Source organism: Schistocerca nitens, chromosome 1, assembly GCF_023898315.1.
Source record: "Schistocerca nitens isolate TAMUIC-IGC-003100 chromosome 1, iqSchNite1.1, whole genome shotgun sequence".
Taxonomy (NCBI): domain Eukaryota; kingdom Metazoa; phylum Arthropoda; class Insecta; order Orthoptera; family Acrididae; genus Schistocerca; species Schistocerca nitens.
This window is the reverse complement of record NC_064614.1, coordinates 1,179,033,538-1,179,048,623: the sequence shown is the minus strand read 5'-3', so window position 1 is coordinate 1,179,048,623 and position 15,086 is coordinate 1,179,033,538. Positions and strand designations below refer to the sequence as shown.

At 44.3% G+C, this 15,086-nt stretch overlaps 1 protein-coding gene across 2 annotated transcripts in view; it reads right to left on the bottom strand.

The window, feature by feature from the left end:
- The window catches only part of LOC126239086 (uncharacterized), a 138,003-nt gene that overhangs the window by 26,831 nt on the left and 96,086 nt on the right, over positions 1-15,086 (bottom strand). For both annotated transcript variants that reach the window (XM_049947833.1, XM_049947835.1), the window contains exon 3: positions 6,381-6,566. In XM_049947833.1, coding sequence (XP_049803790.1) covers positions 6,381-6,566 — 186 coding nt within the window. The remainder of the gene's footprint in view (positions 1-6,380; positions 6,567-15,086) is intronic.

The following is a 15,086-nucleotide window of genomic DNA, read 5'->3' as shown; positions in this document are numbered from 1 at the left end:
ACACGAGAGCCAAGGTGCTAATTTGCAGCCAGAGATTTAATTTAATATCATTTTGTTGAAAAATAGTAACAGCTGTTACGTAATAGTCATCATCGCTCATTTGATCGTGAGAACTATCTGTGTTCGACGTAATCCCTGAATTATACAAAAGGAGAGCTGCTGTCCTTGCGATTTTGGTTTTATGTAAGTTATTCACAACATAATACAATCTTGTGGATTTAATTTTATCAGGTTTTAACTCATAAAGAAGATAGAAAATTTGTAGTTTATCGATGGAAGAAATTATTTGATTACGGGAACGATCAAAGTCAGTGACGTATTTTAAAAGATCGTATCTTTATCACATCCCGATCTCTAACTTTTGCGAAGTGAAGTGCGCTTTCTTACGCACGCCTTTAGGGTAACGGGTTATTATCATAGTTTTCAAAATAATAGTCCTAAAGACTTATTTCAACTATTTAGTTAGTGTTTAAAAAATACGGAAGGTGTAACCCTGTGTTGCGTAAATATCCCAGTGCGTTACTGTTACATCCAGGTTGCTCCAATTCGTAAGCGCGTGACTGATCCCAAAGAAACACAGAACCTATGAATCTTACACGAAAGTTTTTAAACGCAGTCAACTACGTCAATAAGTAATGCTCTCGCATGGTTGGAGAATCCGTGCCGATAAGTGGGGATAGTAAGTGCTCGGGTGAGAATGTCATGCCATCTGGTTTTCGAATTCTGTTAAGTAAAGTCGCTTAACTGTTGTTACCCACGAGCTGCAATATGAAATATATAAAACAGCATTCTACACCCTTTCGGGGCTACTGCGGCTACTGAATACTTTTCCCTGGTCAAGCAGGTCCCATACGAGAAAAATAAGTGTTTAAAAAACACTTGGTGCTACAGAAGAGGCGGAAGCGACAATCGACCACGCAGCGCTGTCGCAGCCATCGACTCAACAGGACACGATGCTCGAAGTCAGCAGGAATTAAAGACCGTACATTCTGTGAGTTATAGCAGGAGTCTGAAATTATTTTCAACAGGTCTGTGCTCGTCCGTATACTGCACTCGTCTTTCTGGGCTGTCTGCGTGACGCTGAGGTACACACGCGCCCAGCAAGATCGCCAGATCTGTAGCCGATACAGTGTGTATAGGGCTGGCTTGGACTTCCATCAATTGTGCGCCATCTTGTGTTAGTACATTATTTTTTTTTTTTATTCTGAGTCATCAGTCTTCTGACTGATTTGATCCGACCCGCTCCGATTCCCTCTCCTGTGCCGACCTTTTCATCTCATTTCACCTACAACGTACGTCCTCAATTATTGGCTGCATGCATTCCACTCTCTGTCTTCCATCACAGTTTTGATCTTCTTCTGGTCCCTGTAGTACCAAAGAAGTTATTCCCTGATGTTTTACCAGATGTGCTATCACCCTGTCCCTTCTTCTTGTCAGTGTTTTCCAGATATTCCTTTTCTCCTCGACTCTGCGGAGAACCGCCTCTTCTGTAGCACCAAATCTCAAATACTTTGATTCTCTCATGTTCCAGTTTTACTACAGTCCATGTCTCACTAACATACAAAGCTGTAATCCAAACATACATTCTCAGAAATTTCTTCCTCAAATTAAGCACTTTGTTTGATACTAGTAGACTTCTCTTGACCAGGAATCCCCTTTTTGCCGGTGCTAGTCTGCTTTTGATGTCCTCCTTGCTCCGTCCGTCATTGGTTATTTTGCTACCTAGGTAACAGAATTCCTTAACTTCATCTACTTTGTGACCATCAGTCATGATGTTAAGTTTCTCGCTGTTCCCATTTCTGCAGCTTCTCAACCCATATTATGTACACATTAGATTGTTCATTGCATTCATCATATCATGTACTCTTCATCACTTTCACTCAGGATAGCAACGTCATCAGAGAATCGTATTATTGATATCCTCTCACCTTGAATTTTAATTCCATTCCTGAACCTTTCTTTTAATTCCATCACTGCGTCTTCGATGTATAGATCGAACAGTAGGGGGGAAAGACAACACCCTTTCTTACACCCTTTTTAATCCGAGCATTTCGTTCTTGGTCGTCCACTCTTCGCTCTTGTACATATTGTATATCACCCGTCTCTTCTTATAGCTTACCCCTATTTTTATCAGAATTTCGAAGATCTTGCACCATTTTACACTGTCGAACGCTTTTTCCAGGTCGACAAATCCTATGAACGTGTCTTGATTTTTCTTTAGTCTTGCCTCCATTACCAACCGCAACGTCAGAATTGCCTCTCGGCTGCCATTACCTTTTCTAAAGCCAAACTCATCGTCATCTAACACATCCTCAGTTTTCTTTACCATTCTTCTGTATATCATCCTTGTTAGCAACTTGGTTGCTTGAATTGTTAAGCCGATTGTCGATCGCACTTGTCGGCTCTTGCTATGTACGGAACTGTGTGGAAGAAGTTTTTCCGAAAGTCTGATGGTATACGGCCAGTCTCAAACATTCTACACACCAACGCGAATAGCCGTTTTGTTACCACTTTCTCAAATGATCTTAGATATCTTATCTATCCCTTCTGCCTTTAGATATCTTATCTATCCCTTCTGCCTTATATGATCTTGAGTCTTCCAAAGTTCTTTGGAGTACTAGTTCAAATACTGGATGCCCTACGTCTTCCCTATCAACTCCTGTTTCTTCTTCTATCACGCCAGAGAAGTCCTCCCCCCCCTATCGAGGCCTTCAATGTACTCTTTCCACCTATCCGCTCTCTCTTCTGCATTTAACAGTGGAATTTCAATTGCACTTTTAATGTCACATTCCTTGCTTTTAACTCCGCTGAAGGTTGTTATCACTTTTCTATATGCTGAGTCGGTCCTTTCAACGGTCATTTCTTTTTGCGATTTTTCACATTTTTCATGGAGCCACTTCGACTTAGCTTCTCTGCAATTCTTGCTTATTTCATTTCTAAGAGACTTATATGCCTGTATTCCTTAATCTCCCTCAACATTTTTTAGCCGTGCGGGGTAGCCGTGCGGTCTAGGCGGCTTGCCACGGTTCGCGCGGCTCCCCCCGTCGGAGATTCGAGTCCTCCCTCGGGCATGGGTGTGTGTGTTGTCCTTAGCGTAAGTTAGTTTAAGTTACATTAAGTAGTGTGTAAGCCTAGGGACCGATGACCTCGGCCGTTTGGTCCTATAAAACTTACCACAAATTTCCAAATTTTTCCATTTATGGCCGGCCGGGGTGGCCGAGCGGTTCTAAGCGCTACAGTCTGGAACCGCGCGACCGCTACGGTCGCAGGTTCGAATCCTGCCTCGGGCATGGATGTGTGCGGTGTCCTTAGGCTAGTTAGATTTAAGTAGTTCTAAGTTCTAGGGGACTGATGACCTCAGACGTTAAGTCCCATAGTGCTCAGAGCCATTTGAACCATTTCAATTTATGTACTTTCTACTTTCATCAATCAACTGAAGTATTTCTTCTGTTATCCATGGTTTCTTCACAGTTACCTTCCTTATACCTATGTTTTTCCTTCCGACACCTCTGATTGTCCTTTTTTGGGATATCCATGCCTGTTCAACTGAACTACCTACTCAGCTATTCATTATCGCAGTATCTATATCCTCAGAAAATGGCTCTGAGCACTATGGGACTTAACATCTGAGATCATCAGTCCCCTAGAACTTAGAACTACTTAAACCTAACTAACCTTAGGACATCACACACATCCATGCCCGAGACAGGATTCGAACGTGCGACCGTAGCGGTCTCGCGGTTCCACGCTGTAGCGTCTAGAACCGCTCGGCCACCTCGGCCGGCTATATCTTCAGAGAATTTCAAGCCTGTGTCTTCATGCCTTAATATTTTCGTATCCCACTTCCTTGCACATTGATTCTTCTGGAGTAGTCTCAGACTTCAGCCTACTCTTCATCTATGTATATTAATAGCTTTTGAAAAAAAAAATGTGGGGCGTTACTTATTGAATGACAAACGTCCTTAGCCGAGCGGTCTAAGGCGCTGCAGTCATGTACTGTGCGGCTGGTCCCGGCGGAGGTTCGAGTCCTCCCTCGGGCATGGGTGTGTGTGTTTGTCATTAGGATAATATAGGTTAAGTAGTGTGTAAGCTTAGGGACTGATGACCTTAGCAGTTAAGTCCCATAAGATTTCATACACACATCTGAACATATTTGACGAACGTCCTTGTTGGTGCTTCACACTTGATGCTCGTTTCTAAGCGCCGTTGAAGTTTCGAACCGCTCTGGCAGATGGCAGACTCAAGTTACAAGCAGCGTGTTGTTACTGAATTCTTGTGTCCAGAAAAGGAAAGCGTGGTAAACATCCATAAACGTTTTTGTGCAGTGTATGGTGATGCTGCAGTTGATGGGATACAGTTGGGCGATGTGTAAAAAAAGGTAACGGCCTCAGGAAATGCAGAAACAGAGCTCAATGATCAGCCACAGTCGGGACGCCCTGCCACAGCCACTGCTCCAGTCCAGATCTGGCACCCTCGTTTTGGGCAGCTTAAAGATTCTCTACGGGGAACACAGTTTGAAGATGACGAGAGTGTCAGTCATGCAGTGAAAGATGGCTACGCCTACAGGAAAAGAGCTTTTACCAGCAGGGAATACATGCTCTTCCACAAAGTTGGCGTTCGGCCATAGAACGTGATGGAGACTACGTAGTGAAATAGGACATGGACACGACATGTAATGTCACCAAATTCTGACTCTTAACAATAAATATGTTCTGAGGAAAAAAATGTGGGGTATTGTAACACCCCACCCGTTGCTTGTCCGATTTTTGCGTGTGTTCACCCCTGACAAACAACTTACAGAGAAACTGGGAGTGGAGCCATATGAAAAACTGGATAACGCTAGATTTAAATGTGGCCCTGTCACCCCTAATTAATCTGCGGTGATAGTGTTGACAATAAATCACACCTATTTTTACTTCCAAACATGAACGATCATGAACACTTAGGGTGTTCAGTGACATCAAACATATACACAAAAATAATATAACGCAAAAGGGTGAATTCAGGATCAACTACTGAAAGTAAAGGCTCTACTGAATCACAATAATTTTATTGTAACCTTGAGATCAATGCTGAATAAAACACAATGAACAATTTACAAATTATACTCCTGACTGGCATTGGCAGTGAACTGTGTTAAAATTGGTCCAAAACTCGATCTCTTATAAGTTGGCTGAGCGACTGACATCGACACAAAACGTAAAATGCGAAGAACCACTACACCACAAGGTACCGTGAAACCTCTGTGGAAACAGCAATTACACGTGATCCAACTATTTAACGTTACTCCTAACACAGGCCTGTTGCAGCGGCGGTCTCCGACGGCGACGGCGCGGCTGTGCGGTTGGTGTCGTCTCGGAAAGTACACTGCTACACTACTCGGACAACAGACCGCTGTTCGTCAACTTCTCTATTTGCAACGATCTTCCCGGCAGCAAAGAGCTGGATCGGCTAACGTCCACTCAAAACGAAAAACCAAGACGGGAGACGACTTGGGTAACATCCTCTCAGTACGAGAGCCCAGCACGGAAGACCTTACCGAGAGTCCAGCAAGATCGCTCTTCACCTTTGTTTTCTCCCCTCAACTTTTACCGAGCGAATCACATCACTAGAAGCTCTCAAAATACGCAGTCTGCCAGTGCCGACCAATGCACGGCCTGGGAACAGAACTCCTTTCAACCATTCATTTATTTCTACAAAATTTCACAAGTAAACTCAGCCCTCGCCGGATGGGAAGAACCACAGCTGTGGGCAATAACACGTTTATTGGAAGTTTTCTCCCAAGAGACCACTCGAGATTTTCCTGGCAAGATTTCCCATCATAGCGAACACAGATTCTTGCATTGAAAGTTTGTTATTCGGAACTCGTGGCCTGCCCCACTTGAGTTACTCGAAGGCGTAAAATTAGTGGGACATACGCGAGAGAACACGCACAGGAAAGCCAGTCCAGCTATCCACTGCTCTGTTTTGGTAAACACTTGAACACCTGCAGCCGCACATCCTTCAGAGGTTGGCGACTGCTGTGGCCTCTCTAAACGGATTACAGAAATCCCCCTGCTCACCATTCATACCGTTAGGCTGTGGCCTTCGGCGGATAGGAGGGGAGGTAACCGAGCTCTGTCTCGCGTACTGCCTTTCCGCAAAATCTCATAATTACAAAATCGCGGAATTCTCGCGTGCCGATGCGTTTCCACATAGATTTCCTACACCGTAATTTAGAGTATTACTCCAACAAAACCTAAAGTGTCACGTTAAATGGACTCATGTAAGGTGCAAGGCCGTTGCCACCTTACAGTATTATTGAACGACCCTCGTGTTCGTTCAAGCTGTTTATGGCAACACCTGGTGAATGAAATAAGACGCAGCAGAGCGGGAGCTACCTTGAACAGGATGCCGATGGAGGCGAGCGCTATGATGGTTGCGTCGTTGAAGTCTGCCAAGAGCGTCTGACCGGCGAGCAGGCGGCTGTTGAAGGCGACGAAGGCTAGCGCCGCGGGCACACCACCCAGCACGTCGTCAGCGATCTGCGCCCACAGCTCTCGCGTCTTCACGCTGTCCGGCCGCAGCTGCGGGTAAACAAACATACAAACACACCACGTCACGTTCTGGATGTACGGCACTCCGCATACGCTTCCGACACTTAGTACATGACTATTATGACGGGCAAATAGCATTAACCCTACCAATTTGTTTTTCAGAGTGAGAAATACGAAAGTTTATGAAGATAGTAACTGTTCCGAAAGAACAGATACCAATGATGACCGTACAGCTTCTCTAGAAAGAAATGGTAATTAATCGAAACCCTCAGCTGCCAACAGGTGTTGTTGTTACACCTCAATGGGGACAGCTGAAACTGTGTGCCCCGACCGGGAATCGAACCCGGGATCTCCTGCTTACATGGCAGACGCTCTATACATCTGATCAAGCGAGGGCACAGAGGACAGCGCTACTGCAGGGACTCATCCCTTGCACGCTTCCCGTGAGACCTGTGGTGTCACCGCCAGACACCACACTTGCCAGGTGGTAGCCTTTAAATCGGCCGCGGTCCGTTTGTATACGTCGGACCCGCGTGTCGCCGCGTGCAGACCGAGCGCCGCCACACGGCAGGTCTAGTCTAGAGAGACTCCCTAGCACTCGCCCCAGTTGTACAGCCGACTTTGCTAGCGATGGTTCACTGTCTACATACGCTCTCATTTGCCGAGACGACAGTTTAGCATAGCCTTCAGCTACGTCATTTGCTACGACCTAGCAAGGCGCCATATTCAGTTACTTTTCTGAACAGATAATATTGTCAATCATGTACCGTCAAGAGCGACGTTCATCACTAATGGATTAAAGTTAAGTATGAAACTAATTACGTCCGCTTTCTGAATTCTAATTCCTTGTCATGTTCCAGACCACACGTCAGTATAGTCCTCCTCTCCTCACGCCAGCCTGCGTGAGCTAAAACGCGTGCATTTCGGCCTCCTCTAGTAACACGGGTTTGGCTCTTCAGCCAACACAACAAGACCCACATTCTCACCTTGTATGTCCACACACTACATTCGTAGTGTCCCACCCCAACGCACTCACTACTCATGGAAGACATTCTTAAGTCTTCGTTCTTAAGAGTTCGGGGAATATGTGTGCATCCGCACTGACGAAGGAGGTCATGGCCGGTGTTGCCAGAACTATATATATATATATATATATATATATATATATATATATATATATATATATATATATATATGGTGTCTGTTCTAGAACGAGACCATTAAAAACACAGGACCGTAATTTCAGATAAAGAGAGCGCCCATATAACATTCAATACTGCGTCATTCGCAATTCTGCGGATCGCGCTTAGTTAAAACTCTAGCGCGATCCGCCTGGCGCCTCGTGCAGCGGCAAAGTCCCGTTCAAGGTCACCCGCCTTACACAGCTGCAGCGGCTAAGGGAACATAGCCATGCATGAATACCCACCCACCTCCCCAGGGGTCGGAACCCCTGCAACCCATCGATAGATTATAATCAATAAACAATTAATTAATAGATCTAAAAGATAAGACTTTTAAATGAAAGTAGACCTATACTTAAAAAAAAAATCTCACGAGATAGATAAGGATGGTTCGCAACTTTAAACTGAACAATAAAATAAACAATGACACACAGGTCATCCCAGAGTGCCCCAGAGAGCATCGCCGAGTGCCCCAGAGAGCATCCCAGAGTGCCCCAGAGAACATCCCAGAGTGCCCCAGAGAGCATCCCAGAGTGCCCCAGTGAGCTAGAACACCAAGAAGAATCGCTTCTCGGCTTTTGGCAAGATCAGTGTGTAGCACTCTGTATTAGATATCAAATAAGTATGAGATATAAAATTAACTAGCAAGAAAACTTTTTTTATAAAATACAAGTAAAATTATTGGGCTTAAAAATACACACCAAAGACGGACGTTATGCGGGTAAACTTTTCTCCCTTCCACTTTTTTTTATAGCTACATTGAAATGTGTAAAATGCGTCTTATAGGATACTTGCGAGTTTGTCGCTTTAAATGATGATGCATTTTACACATTTCAATTTAGTTATAAAAAAAGGGGAGGGGAGAAAAGTTTACCCGCATAACGTCCGTCTTTGGTGTGTATTTTTAAGCCTAATAATTTTACTTGTATTTTATAAAAAAATGTTTTCTTGCAACTAAGGTGACGATTTCCGTAAGAGATCGGGCAAAGTGTGTGTTTTCACTCAGAAGATGTCCCGGTAGCCTTTAACTGTATGAAGACAGTAACTGTTCCGAAAGAACAGACACCAATGATGAAAATGCGTCCTATAGGATACTTGCGAGTTTGTCGCTTTAAATGATGACGCATTTTACACATTTCAATGTAGCTATAAAAAAAAAAGGGGGGGGGGAGTTTACCCGCATAACGTCCGTCTTCCACGTTGGTGTGTAGTTTTAAGCCTAATAATTGTACGTGTATTTTATAAAAAAAAAGTTTTCTTGTTAGAAGCTCTAGCTCCGAATGACGCAGTATTGAATGTTGTATGGGCGGCCTCTTTATCTGAAATGGACCTTGCCGTTGGTGGGGAGGCTTGCGTGCCTCAGCGATACAGATGGCCGTACCGTAGGTGCAACCACAACGGAGGGGTATCTGTTGAGAGGCCAGACAAACATGTGGTTCCCGAAGAGGGGCAGCAGCCTTTTCAGTAGTTGCAAGGGCAACAGTCTGGATGATTGACTGATCTGGCCTTGTAACATTAACCAAAACGGCCTTGCTGTGCTGGTACTGCGAACGGCTGAAAGCAAGGGGAAACTACAGCCGTAATTTTTCCCGAGGACATGCAGCTTTACTGTATGATTAAATGATGATGGCGTCCTCTTGGGTAAAATATTCCGGAGGTAAAATAGTCCCCCATTCGGATCTCCGGGCGGGGACTACTCAAGAGGACGTCGTTATCTGGAGAAAGAAAACTGGCGTTCTACAGATCGGAGCATGGAATGTCAGATCCCTTAATCGGGCGGGTAGGTTAGAAAATTTAAAAAGGGAAATGGATAGGTTAAAGTTAGATATAGTGGGAATTAGTGAAGTTCGGTGGCAGGAGGAACAAGAATTTTGGTCAGGTGATTACAGGGTTATAAATACAAAATCAAATAGAGGTAATGCAGGAGTAGGTTAAATAATGAATAAAAAAATAGGAGTGCGGGTTAGCTACTACAAACAGCATAGTGAACGCATTATTGTGGCCAAGATAGACACAAAGCCCATGCCTACTACAGTAGTACAAGTTTATATGCCAACTAGCTCTGCAGATGATGATGAAATTGATGAAATGTATGACGAGATAAAAGAAATTATTCAGGTAGTGAAGGGAGACGAAAATTTAATAGTCATGGGTGACTGGAATTCGTCAGTAGGAAAAGGGAGAGAAGGAAACATAGTAGGTGAATATGGATTGGGGGGAAGAAATGAAAGAGGAAGCCGCCTTGCAGAATTTTGCAAAGAGCATAACTTAATCATAGCTAACACTTGGTTCAAGAATCATAAAAGATGGTTGTATACCTGGAAGAATCCTGGCGATACTAAAAGATATCAGATAGATTATATAATGGTAAGACAGAGATTTAGGAACCAGGTTTTAAATTGTAAGACATTTCCAGGGGCAGATGTGGATTCTGACCACAATCTCTTGGTTATGAACTGCAGATTGAAACTGAAGAAACTGCAAAAAGGTGGGAATTTAAGGAGTTGGGACCTGGATAAACTGAAAGAACCAGAGGTTGTACAGAGTTTCAGGGAGAGCATAAGGGAACAATTGACAGGAATGGGGGAAAGAAATACAGTAGAAGAAGAATGGGTAGCTCTGAGGGATGAAGTAGTGAAAGTAGCAGACGATCAAGTAGGTAAAAAGACGAGGGCAAATAGAAATCCTTGGGTAACAGAAGAAATATTGAATTTAATTGATGAAAGGAGAAAATATAAAAATGCAGTAAATGAAGCAGACAAAAAGGAATACAAACGTCTCAAAAATGAGATCGACAGGAAGTGCAAAACGGCTAAGCAGGGATGGCTAGAGGACAAATGTAAGGATGTAGAGGCTTGTCTCACTAGGGGTAAGATAGATACTGCCTACAGGAAAATTAAAGAGACCTTTGGAGAGAAGAGAACCACTTGTATGAATATCAAGAGCTCAGATGGCAACCCAGTTCTAAGCAAAGAAGGGAAGGCAGAAAGGTGGAAGGAGTATATGGAGGGTCTATAAAAGGGCGATGTTCTTGATAACAATATTATGTAAATGGAAGAGGATGTAGATGAAGATGAAATGGGAGACATGACACCGCGTGAAGAGTTTGTCAGAGCACTGAGGATTCCGATTAATTATCATACGAAAGTTTGATTTCTTTAATTAATGTAGTAGCTGGAGGTAACAACATGAAAAAATATTTCCCGCCATTTCGTTTCCGACGTTGGGTGGAGCGGGACAAACAAGGTGAGTCGTAAGTACCTCCGACCACCACCGTAGCTGACAAGGATAGGGCCTGACATGTGGCTCACTGATTTTGGTCAGCTTCCGCAAGGACGTTCTATATGAGAAGAATGCGTCACTGAGTTCACATTTGGTGCACTTTAGATCATACATTGTTGTCGAAGTTGAGTCGTAAGTACCTCCGACCACCACCGTAGCTGACAAGGATAGGGCCTGACATGTGGCTCACTGATTTTGGTCAGCTTCCGCAAGGACGTTCTATATGAGAAGAATGCGTCACTGAGTTCACATTTGGTGCACTTTAGATCATACATTGTTGTCGAAGTTGAGTCGTAAGTACCTCCGACCACCACCGTAGCTGACAAGGATAGGGCCTGACATGTGGCTCACTGATTTTGGTCAGCTTCCGCAAGGACGTTCTATATGAGAAGAATGCGTCACTGAGTTCACATTTGGTGCACTTTAGATCGTACATTGTTGTCGAAGTTGAGTGACTGTAGAAAGATACAAGACGACTTGGACAAAATTTGCAGTTGGTGTGATGAATGACAGATAGCCCTAAATGTGGAAAAACGTAACTCAGTCCGGATGAGCAGGAAGATCAAACCCGTAATGCTCGGATACAGTATGACCTGCTTGACAGTTTCAAGTGATTTAAATACCTGGACGTAACGTTACAAAGCGATATGAGGTGCAACGAGCATGTGAGAACCCTGGCAGAAAAGGCAAATGGTCGACTTGCGTTTATTGGGAGAATTTTAGGAAAGAGTGGTTCACCTGTAAAGGAGACCGCATATAGGACGCTGGTGCGACCTACTCTTGAGTACTGCTCTAGAATTTGGCGTCCGTACCAAGTCGGATTGGAGGAAGAGATCGAAGCAATGCAGAGGTGGGCTGCTGAATTTGCTACCTGGAGGGAAGGTGACGGTCTTTTCGAGAAAAGCTTAGAGAGCCGGCACTTGAAGCTGACTGCAGAACGATTCTACTGCCAACAATATACATTTCGCGTAGGGAGCACGAAGATAAGATACAAGAAATTAGGGCTCATACAGAGGCATACAGGCAGTCGTTTTTCCCTCGCTCTATTTGCGTATGGGACAGGAAAGGCAACGACAAGTAGTGGCACAGGGTACCCTACGCCACGAACCGTATGGTGTCTTGCGGAGTATCGATGTAGATGTAGATGTTGCAAACATATTGGATTTTTCCCTAAATTTGAGAGGAGGTCCATATCCAGTTTCGACAGAATGAATTGTGAGTGGCACACTGACTTCCAGCTGTCCAGGCAGGCAACACAGCAGGTGGACTATTTATAACATCCACTGTACCTCATAAATAGTCATTGAAATAAGGGTTTGGCTGTTGATAGCACATAAATAGGAGAGTATCTCGCCATATGCTTAATATGCAAAACTGTTTTATCTACCGCAATATACAAGTCAATACAGACTTTTTTTTCCAATGGATAATGTAACTTATTATGGGCCATCGATAGCTGGTGAAATGAAGATTGGCGTGGGCTGAAGAAATGACAGGATCACTTTAATGCAAAGACCTTATACTGTTGTTTAAGCTGTTAACCCGTCATGCCCTTAGTTGCTCGTTTAATAGTACCCTCTTTCAGGATTCTTTCGTAATTGTGACTGCATTAGCACGTTACAGAGATGAAGTTGTATAAACTCTGCTGTGGACTGCAAAAGAAGCAAACACGGCAATAAGAGAAGTGTAGGTCATACTCAAAACTCGCCACTGAGACGAAAAAGAAGATAAGAATTACTGGGAAAAGAAAACGCCGTCCTGTCGGAATTTCGATAGAATTCTGTATCTCAGTGTATTTTTAATAATGAACGCCTGGGATACATGATGCTAGCGAAATCACAATAGGCGCGATTTATATTCGCCTCACTTGTTAAAGTTTCTTTCTTCCTGAGAAGAGTTATCAGTGGGGAGATTTGAATAACACGTATGTTATACTTGGGAGCGTGTTAAATTTTGCTTTTTGCCAAACACAGTAGGATTTACACAGCTTCGCCTCACTAACATGCTAATGCGGTCAGAGTTGAAACGACATATTTTTAAACAAACAAGGCTGAAACGGTACAAATACTTACGAAAAGCTTCATTCTCAGTATAAAAATAAACGCATCATTTCTTCACATATGTTCTTGCAAAGGTACACCAATTCTGATTTCACGAGCTATCGAAGGAGCTTAAAAAATTACATCAGTACACTGACAGAAAAAACTACAGTTACTTAAACCTCGCGGTAGATACTAAAAACTGGAATTTTAAGCATCTGCAAAGATACCCTGCCCTTACGCGCTCTCATTTGCCAAAAATTTGTTTAGATATCTTGAACCATTTATGAGATACGCTGGAATATAAGTATAAGAAGATGGGGTCTGTTCTTTCGGACATGTCCGAAAGAACAGATAGCATCTTCATATAGTTCTTCTTCTGTGCGGATGCACACGTATCGCCCAAAGTCTTACGGGACTCGGTAAGGTTGTCTGCCGCGAGTAATGAGTGTAATGGGCAGGGGCACTACGAATGTGGTGTAGTGACATTAAGTTGGGAATGTGGGTCTCACGGGTAGCGTGCAAGAGATAAGTCCCTGTAGTCGCACTATCCTCTCTGCCATCTGTGGTTCAGGTGGATAGAACGTCTGCCATGTAATCAAGAGATTCCGGGTTCGAGTTCCGGTCGGGGCAGACATTTTCAACCGTCCCAGTTGACGTATATCAACGCCTGTCGGCAGCGTAGAAACTTAAGTAGGTCACTCTTGAAGTCCAGGGTTTAGAGTCAAAACGACACACCTACAGAATCGGCCACTTCGGCATACTTGCTTCTTTAAGAAGCATGTGGGATCACAATTATCAGCAACATGAATTTGTGACTCTAAACGCCCAAAGTATGGTTTGGGCATGCAGGTGAAAGCGTACGTGCTACTAGCAATTCATTTTCTAGAGATTAGATACGTGTACATTGTACAACAGTATTACAGGATCCCTTTTTAGAAATTCAGTAACTGTCTTCCATCACGATGCAGAAGTTGTAAATTTGGCTCAAAGTTGTCTACAACCTCCCTTTTTAATGGTGTAAAAGCATGGCGCCCTGGGACGTCATCCTCGCGCTCGGCTACGCTTCTAAGGGCAAGGTGGCGACACTTGTGAAGTAGTCCGAGGTGCCTGTAGGCAGGCATCTGGCAAAGGATATGTGTCAAGAGGTTGCATACCTACAGGCGCCCAAGACTACTTCGCAGGTTTTCTGTGCAAAAGTTCGTTTCTAAAGTTCCCAGTAAGTGTGCCCGGGAGCCACCGACGGTCTTACCGAACTACGAAAGGGGGGGGGGGGAGGGGGCGGTGAGGTTCTCAGGAGGACTCTTTGCTGTTTTATTCCCCGCAAGTGTCAATTTCGCATACCTTTGCGATCACATCACGGGAAGGAGTGAAACGGAAACACTGAAAAACCATGCACACCCTTTCCTGCTTCGGATCACGTTCATATTTCTTCGAATGGTTTTGAACGATCTCTAGTGCTTCTAGACTGTGGACAAGAGCAAAAATTTCAGTCGCGTTGCACTCCAAAGGGGTGCGTTCGTATTGGATGGGGACGCAGTCCCACAGTGTCCTTAGAGAAGGGTTTAAACGTCCGAAGGTGTCAGCCTGAAGTGTCAAAGCTGCCAAGAAGATCTAATCTGCTGCTCACTGCACTGCGAACTGTCGTTTCTGAACGCGAATTATATGGGAATCAACGCCCCAGGATGATGGGTGGTTTCACTGAAGCCCTTTATGCCACCCCCTGAGATCTTATCGTGTCGATTCTGAGCGGTTGTGTGTCTGCTACCCATAATAAAACCGCTAGGCGTCGCGGTTCTGACCACCATGGCAGCGGCGTCAAAAGAAGGAGTGAAGTGTGGGTAACAGTGGCTGTTAGGACCTTCCCATCTCGTGAAATGTCTCCGGTGGCGTTGGGCAGAACGGTAGCGATATTAGGTGCCAATGTAACATCATTCACCCACATTTGAGTTCACATGAACTTCCGAGCCGTGCCTTTTTCTCGCACGTTTGACGCTGTTTGCAGTATCGCCGACCCCGAGGGTGACGTTGGAGGCTCCACACTTTTG